We start from the raw sequence: 8,364 nt of genomic DNA, 5'->3' as shown, positions 1-8,364 counted from the left end.
GAAGGGAAAAAGGGGAACAGCCTGAATTCTAGAATCATGCTGTGTCCTGAAAAATCAGGTCCTTTCCTTCTTTGTCTCTAGACCACAAAGGAGCAAGTTTCACATTCAGAGGAACAAAAAGTTTCCATTTCTCAATTCAGACTTAAAAGTTCCTTTCCGTTTTACTGTTTTTGTTTCCTTCCTCCAGGCCACATCCAGACAGGTTCCTTTAGACATCAGTATGATCTAACCCCTACAACCCACCCCATTCCAACTCATATGCTGTGTTTTTGTAAGCACTGACAGAACAGCTCATAAGGTTGTGAAAAGAGTGCACCAGCAAGTCAGAAACAGCAAAATACCTGAACAAGCAGGCAGGAGAAAGCGAGGAGAGCTCCATCACATCGCAGTCTGAAGGCACTGTGTTGACAGTGCATTAATGAGTGCACGAGCAGCTCTAGCACTTGACAGTATCTTCCTTTTGCAAAAGGCCAATTAGGAGCACTACTTGTTTCAGATGGTAAATGTGCCACTACGAAATGAGCCAGGAGCCAAAAGCTTTACTCAGCAATAACACCCTTTATTTAGACAAGACAAAAGTTTACACAGCTTTGTAACCGTAGACAGAAATTAAAACATCTGAAATATATTAGGCTTTTTTGTATCCCCATAAATTTAATTTCATACTTCGTTCTTGGAAAGCTGAGCTTTTTTTTTTTTTTTTGAGCTTCAGGATTCCCGTTTCAGCAGTACATAAGCTCCCATTACTGCCAGAAGAGCATACTGTGGAACAAAATACAGAATGAAAACTGACGACAATTTTCTTTTGGAGAAGTTCTGACATTATAAACTGTTCAAAACGTGCCCCTACAACATTACATGTTGTAGATGAGCAGTTACAGTTCCTGTAGAATTACAGCAATATTTTATTGTGACCATATTTATAAATAAACATTACAACTGAATACGCTTAACTCATGAGGTAGCTACAAATTGCTTTCAAATGAATAAGAACACCACGTTCTGCCAGACTGCACAGAAGCTAACAAGAGAACAATGCTCATTTTACATTAGGTAACAAATGATATAACCAAATTTATTAACAAGTATTCTTGTAAGCAAGATTCTTTCCTTATTACTGTACTTGGTATCTTATAGCTCTAGATTTAAGTATTGAAAGTGTCTGTACACATACCTTAAATTTCGGATAGTCATTCATTATTATCGTCACCATACCAACATAAGGCAAAAAACTGTAATGGACAGAATAGATGAATGTAAAATTAACCCTCAACAGCTTCAGTGCTTCAATGTTAACTCAGTCTTGAAAATGTTCAATAATGGATTTCAGAGAAAAACACTCAAGCAGACAATGAGAGTTTTAAAGATGATGTGCATCTGACAACACAAATTCAGGAGCAACCTCTCATAGACCCCACTTCTTCCATCATGTAAATGCTCCATCCTGCTAAATCTTATTCATAGTTTTAAAAGTACACATGCTCCATAGACATGGTACAAGGCTCGGAGCAAAAATGTTACAAATACATATTTCTTACACAGAACTACAGATAATTTGAGAAAATCTGATGAGATTGCCTTCTCTTTTCAACCCAAGAAGAGGACAAAAGCTGAAGCCTTGCATAAAATTACTGTGGGTTCATTTTCTGGTAGTTTCCAGCAATTACAAAGAAAGGTTGGTTGACTGTTATTCCCTGGTGAACTTTTATGTTATATGCTACTTCTACAAAACATTAATTCCCACTACCCAGCAGCAAGAATACTGCAGCAAGTAATATTTCCAGGAAAATCAGCTTAATAACCAGTCTGTTTAAGAAGTTCAAAAATACCATACTATCCACTTTGTACCCAGTAGAATCAATGTAAGTGCATTACCTGATTTCTATTTTAGTTAAGAACAACATGGCCATTTTGCATTACTTACCCCCTTGCTCTTCCAACAACATCCTTCTTCTCTAACCAGTTCTGGCCCTCTTTGTACAAGCCTCTGTCATCAACTTCATTGTTATCACCTTTGGTCAGAAATTTGAAGTTCCCATTTTCTCTAAAAGGCAACGAGGTGATAAACTAAAACACTTAATTAAAAAACTTCAATTAACATCTAAAAAGCACACAATGAAGATGGGAAGTACTACAAGATTAGATAACAATGTTTGCTTCCAGTCCTGCTTATTTAACAGGCACCACTGAGTCAACATCACAGGCTTTGTTGACAGACAAAAATTTCAACAGGAGGCGCTGTATAAAAAGCTCCTAGACTGACATCTGATGTCAGTAATCATGTGACGAACATGAAAGGCACTCATTTTAATTAAACAAAAAGTGTTTGCTAATTTTGGTAAAGCAAAATCAAAACAAACCCCAAACCTACTAATCTCTGTATCTTCAAGAAAACTTACATTTCAACTAAAGAAAAAACAACAACCAGTCCCTCTCCTATACCTCCCAAGAGACAGTATTTTATTTATGGAAGATCTCAAATCAAAATATAGCTTAGTCCTCCTTTGATGCTAATAAAAACCAAAGCCATTTTAACCTAGCTGCAAATCTGCACGCAACTCAATATTTTGTCCCTGCAATACACCTTCAGGTCACTGTTCAGCTAAACAATACAGCAAAACCTCAGCTATCTTTGATTATCTGTAAAAGGGATAATAAAAAATAATACACATTCCAAGTCTTTAAATATCATCAAGTGGGCAAAAAACTTTGTGGGGCTGTTACTGCACAGGGAAACCCAAGTGATGCAGAGCCTCAGTAGGTGGCCCTGCACACAGTGCTCTGAGCCCAGTAGTGCTGACATTCCAACTTCTGGCCATTAAGAAGACTCATTCTTTTTGCAGCAACAGAGATTTTAAGCCCTAAACATGCACAAATAATAACCTTTCCCTACTGCTTCCAATGGAAATACTATTCTGTACTTAGTTAGATATCATTTAAGCTGTTCATGTTAGAAAACCTGTTTTTCTCCCTTTCTAGCATTACATATTTGTGGATGACACAGGCAGGATTTTGATTCAACACTACCCAGGAGCTCGTAAGGAGCAAATACACCAGTGCTTCCTATATCCATGTTATCTTTTCACTGTGCAGAAGTAGAACTATCTCTTGCACATGTTAAGAATTGTTCATTACATGAGGCCTATGCAATAGGGGCAAAAACAACAGAACTCCATGTTGCATAGGTTGTCATACTTTGAACCTGAGCAATTTTGCTGAGGGACAGAGGCAGGGTTGCAGGAAGCATGACCCAGAACTTAAGCAGATCACACCCTAGAGACAAGCTATATGCTAAAGCAAGTCCTCAATTGCCTTTATTATGAGCTATTGCCAAATTAAAAAATAAGTGAAAGTCATGGTGAGCGAAATTGCATTTAAAAAGAAGGAAAGTGCCAAAATGCATTACTTTTCATGAATTTTCATTACTCTGTGGACGATTGGAATGTCTCTGCCTTCAACTTTAAAAACAACTATTTCACCAGCTCTGATGGGGTCATCGTGGAAATTTGTTAAGAACAAGAGGTCTCCCCTGTGAAAAGCTGGCTCCATGCTGCCACTGCAAACAAAGAGAAGGAGAGAGTTTATTATCACCATGGTAAATAGAAGAACAACCATGAAAACAGCAAGCATTTCATTTTTACTGATGAACCTACAATTTAACTGCAATGTGTAGCTTCAGCCATTCAGGAATACCATGGGGACATGTAACACACAACCCAAACCCCAGTGAGCTTGGTGGGCCTGAGTGAACCTAATGAGATTCAACACCGTTTTTTTTATCAAGGTTTTGCACTTGGGATGGAGGAATCCCAGGCACTTATACAGACTGGAAGGAGCGGTCCTTGAGAGCAGCCCTAAAGAGAAGGACCTGAGGGTCCTGATGGACGAAAATCTTAATATGAGCCAGCAGTGTGCTCTTGCAGCTCGGAAAGCAAATGGTATCCTGGGCTCCATCAGGAGAGGGGTGGCCAGCAGGGACAGGGTGGTGATTGCCCCTCTCTACTCCGGTCTTATGAGGCCCCATCTGGAGTGCTGTGTCCAGGACTGGAGCCCCCCAGTACAAGAAAGACAGGCTGCTGGAGAGGGTCCAGAGGAGGGGCACAAAGATGATCAGAGGGCTGGAGCACCACCCCTATGAAGACAGGCTGAGGGAGCTGGGCTGTGAGGAAGGCTGTGAGGTGGCCTAATTGCAGCCTTTCAGTACCTGAAGGGAGCCTATAAACAGGAGGGGAGTCAGCTCTTTGAAATGGCAGATAACAGCAGGACAAGGAGAAATGTTTTTACACTGAGGGAGAAAAGATTTAGGTTGGATGTCAGGGGGAAGTTCTTTACTATGAGAGTGGTGAGGTGCTGGAATGGGCTGCCCAGGGAGGTTGTGGATGCCCTGCTCCTGGAGGTATTCAAGGCCAGACTGGATGGGGTCCTGGGGAACCTGTTCTAATATTAAATGGGAAGGTTGGTTGCCCTGCCTGTAGCAGTGGGTTGGAGATTCCTGATGCTTGAGCTCCTTTCCAACCTGGTCCATACTGGGATTCCGTGTACTTACATCAGTGACTGCTATTAACGATCAGATAAACTGATGCCTTTTTTCCAGAGTCAGACATCTGTTGTGATATTGCTAAAAGCCCTCAAGGCAGAACTCCGGGCCCTATCACCAATCACATTAACGAACTTTTCCCATTAAAACTCTGCCATTTTCTGCAAACCTCCTTACTGTCGCACATTCATTCGCCACAAGGCTGAATCTTCCACGAACACGCATTTAAGCTTGGTTCATTCGCTCAGCAGGGCAGCACCAGCACCGTACCACCACTCACCTGAGCACCACCACGATGGGGCTCTCGCTGCCGGTGATGACGATGAGCCCTTTCCATATCATCAGCGCGGAGGAGACGATCATGGCGAAGTTGAGGACCTGGTAAAAGAGCTACACGGAGAGAACGCTTTTAAACACGGCGCTGGCGCAGTGCGGGGCGCGCAGCACTCCCGAACCCGGCAGCGCTCCAGCACCCCGAGATGCTGTCAGCCCGGGACAGCCGGCCCGGCCGCTACCTGCCGCCTGTTCATGCGCCGAAGGTCCCCGAAGAGATCCATAGCGGTTCCGGATCCCCGACCCCGAGTTCGCCACCCGAGCGGCTCCGCAGCGCTAAAGCTCACGCCGCCGGAGCGCTCGCGTGGCTCCCTGGGAGTTGTAGTTCTCCACACCCCAGCCTCGCTCGCACGCAGCGCCGCGCGGACGCTGGGGACTACGATTCCCAGCATGCACCGCGCGACTCGGGTCCTTAGCGAGGACCCTAACCCTGCACACGCAGGTGCCGGATGCTCCGTCGGTCGAGGTGATCCGAGTGGGAGAGCGGGCAGACGGCGAAGCGGAGAGGATAGGAACGGTGTGCGGGGCAGCAGCGTGGAGCGGCGGGGCTGTCCCCCCGGACCGCCTCATGGGGGTCAGGCGGCTGCCGAGCAGCTCTAGAGGCGGCTGTTGCGGAGTGGGCGGATCTGATTGGTGGCTGTCGTGGCGTGGACGCATCTGATTGGCGACCGCGGAGTCGGCGGGGCCGTGCGCGCCATGCGCTCGGGGCACGGGGCCGCGGCACTCGGGAATGTGGTGGGGTTCTGTGTTTGTGGTCCGTGGTGGCCTGGATGGGGTGGTCTTTGGGGTCTTTTCCAACTGTAAGGATTCTGAGATTCTGTATCCTCAAACTACACGTGACCAAACTGCTAGATTTGTGTTTTGCTGCCCTCTTTTTTCTGTGTGTGTTTTTTTAATAATTATATGTATACAAGGTCTTACACGATATATATTAATTATGTATTTTTAGGCGTCCCGTGACAGTTCTCCGTCTGGCAGTGCAGCCCAGGCTGCTGCTAAGTCAGACGCTGTGCTGTAAGTGCTCAGACCATCAGTGCCATGAGATTTTCTGCGTGAGCTGTGTCCCAGGGCTGTGCTGGGACTGGGACCTGAGGGCTGGAGGGGCCCCTGGAGCCACAGCCACCATACGTGGTTTGTCCCTGCACCCCTCCAAGCAGATGCAGCAATCATCAGCAGTAACACTGACAGACGTGGGGAAGGAACACATGGAGGATCAAGCTCGCAGCGAGGAGGCTCCTAAATAGGCTCATTTTAAAATGTGCAGCAAGGGTGTTAGTTCCTTGAAAGGCTGTGGTCCGCCCTCAGTTTGCTGGGTAGGTTGTTTTTGTTGTCTACAAAAAAAAAAAAAAAAAAAAAGTGGGTTTCCATGCCATGCTCCTCTGACAGATTAAAAAAGAATGGAGCTTTTCCATGTACAGGTCTGCCCACCTTTTTTTTCAGTGCCAACACAGAGGTTAAAAGTGGAGATTGGGACAGTGTGATAAAGAAGTGCCATCAGAATGAGGTGACCACACGGCGCAGCCTCCTGCAGATTATTCCATTTCCCTCAACTTCAGGAGCTGTGCATTGGTTTTCACACATCTCTGGTGCGCTGAGCAATCTTTTTGCATGGTCCCACATGGGATCCAAGAAAAGGAAGGATATCATAATGGCTCAGTGGGGTTTTATGAGGAGTGCAAGTGCTGCAGGCCACCTGCCCATGAAACAAATGTGGGAGTTATGAGAGAAGATTTTTCGTCTGCTCCTCTAATTAAGAATAGCTAATTACTCATCCTCCTAAAAGGTGTCACAGAGTCTCACCTGTCCTCCTCTTTCAGAGAGTCCCTTCTCGCTGAGTAAATCCCAGTTCCTGCTCTGGATGGCTCTGGATGTTTGCAGCAGGGGCTGTCTGTCTGTGGGCTGTGCTGCTGAAATCTGCCTCTCAGTCACCGCCTGCTCCCATAAGTGCATTTCCCACTTCACTGATATCTATGCAACTGAGGGCTGCCAGTCACAGAACTACTAATTAAAATACATCATATGAGCTGCTTGTTGTCTAATTGCATTTCAGTCCCAGAAGATTGCTCATTTCAGACCAAGAGAGGGCTGAATTGTGCCTGTCTGCCCCTGAGGTGTTTGTACCTGGAGTGAATCACTGAACATTGTGCTGATATACAGAGTGGCTGCAGAGCTGACTTCAGCCCCAGCAATCACAGGCAATTATAAGTAATATCTGACAATTAAATCTTTGTGAAGTTTATTTTGCTGTTGGAATGAAATATTATTTATTGTGGTTGTGGAGGTAGTGTTCATTTTAGCTATTAAAAGAATTCATGATGTTAATGCAGAATATCGCATTTGTTTTAATTAAAACAAAACATGATACCTTTTGTTCCAAAAACTTCTGTATCGCACCCAAGTTCCTCTTAAATAATATATTTAAAGCTTATTATGCATATAATTATATGTATATGCCTATGCAGTTATAAATATTTGGCACTTTTCTGTCACGTGTGTCTCCTAAGGAAGTTTACAATGTTGTTTGCACAGTTCTTTCATCCTGGTTGTGAGTTTGGACTGAATTCAGGCCCACCTGAACGTGGTGATTTGGAATGGTTTTCTCTCTCCAGCACCTAAGCAGTGCAGTTGTAATGTGGTTGGCCAGCTGCAAGCATGCTCTGCAGCCCTTAAACACTGCTGTGCCACCTGAAGGAGGAATGAGGTGGGTGCAAGGAAGCGTGGCCATGAAGCCCTGGGCCAATGTGGTGCTTTACTGTGCTCCTGTGATTGCTGCAACCTAGCAGAGCTGCTTTGTGGGGAATTTAGAAAAGCAAGAAGGCTGTTTCTTCAAACCCAGAGCTCCTTGGTTTCTTGCTTGCCTTCTTTTGTCTAAAGCCACTGAGACTGGAGCACGTCTGATATATCTCCAGCATCCAACTTGCTGCTAATCAACCTTAGAGCTCAGAAAACGCTTCTGGTCATCCATTGTTCTCAGCAAGTTGAGGGGTCTGTGTGATGGTTGGGTTGCACTTTTCTTCCTTCTCCATGGCTGCTGGGATTCACACACACCTCTGCTGCTGGCTGCTGCTGTACCGTCGGGACGGTTCAGCTGCTAAAGGTTACATGTAGTTTTGAATCTTTCTGTTCTCTGTCTGTTTGCTTTCAGTATTTGTACAGCAGCTCTTCGGGAGCTCGGCCACTAGGAAATTATGCTAATTTTTTTCTTCCACAGTAAAATAGAGCTCTTGACATTCTGGATGTTTCACGAGACCTTTGCAAACATCCTGACATAAGTGCTCACTATATGTAATATTTGAATTAAGTCTCTTTGTGTTCAAAGACTTTGGGCACTGGCAAAGAGCTCAGCCTGCTTTACTGCCCAGTGTTGGGATAGCTGATGTGGCTGTGGCTCTACAGATGTGTTTCAGGGAGTTCCTTCTTTGTGACATTCATTTTGGTTCTTGGTTGCTGGGGCAAGGGGGAGAAGAGGGGCAGCGGCTGATGTCCTCTTTTCC

The 8,364-nt window shown here is 44.9% G+C and overlaps 1 protein-coding gene across 1 annotated transcript; it reads right to left on the bottom strand.

Moving 5' to 3' along the window:
* Positions 1-538: 538 nt before the first annotated feature.
* Positions 539-5,149, bottom strand: SEC11C (SEC11 homolog C, signal peptidase complex subunit). Its single transcript, XM_065747087.1, has 6 exons — positions 5,053-5,149; positions 4,818-4,927; positions 3,407-3,556; positions 1,925-2,044; positions 1,175-1,232; positions 539-762 (listed from the first exon to the last, which is right to left on the bottom strand). Exons 1-6 carry the CDS (start codon positions 5,092-5,094, stop codon positions 709-711), a joined length of 534 nt encoding a protein of 177 aa, XP_065603159.1. The 5' UTR covers positions 5,095-5,149; the 3' UTR covers positions 539-708.
* Positions 5,150-8,364: the final 3,215 nt, after the last annotated feature.

This window comes from Cyrtonyx montezumae, unplaced genomic scaffold (genome assembly GCF_038088225.1).
Source record: "Cyrtonyx montezumae isolate F1298 unplaced genomic scaffold, pur_monq_1.0 scaffold_41, whole genome shotgun sequence".
In the NCBI taxonomy this organism is placed as follows: domain Eukaryota; kingdom Metazoa; phylum Chordata; class Aves; order Galliformes; family Odontophoridae; genus Cyrtonyx; species Cyrtonyx montezumae.
Note: the sequence above shows the minus strand (reverse complement) of the source record. Positions and strands in the feature narration are given on the sequence as shown.

Excerpts from the sequence above, each read along its gene's own strand:
- SEC11C (XM_065747087.1), bottom strand. The coding sequence starts at position 5,094 with ATGGATCTCTTCGGGGACCTTCGGCGCATGAACAGGCGGCAG. Across the intron at positions 3,557-4,817 it reads CCCATCGTGGTGGTGCTCAG|TGGCAGCATGGAGCCAGCTT; the intron begins GTGAGTGGTGGT and ends CTTTGTTTGCAG. Across the intron at positions 1,233-1,924 it reads GTTGTTGGAAGAGCAAGGGG|TTTTTTGCCTTATGTTGGTA; the intron begins GTAAGTAATGCA and ends TGTCCATTACAG.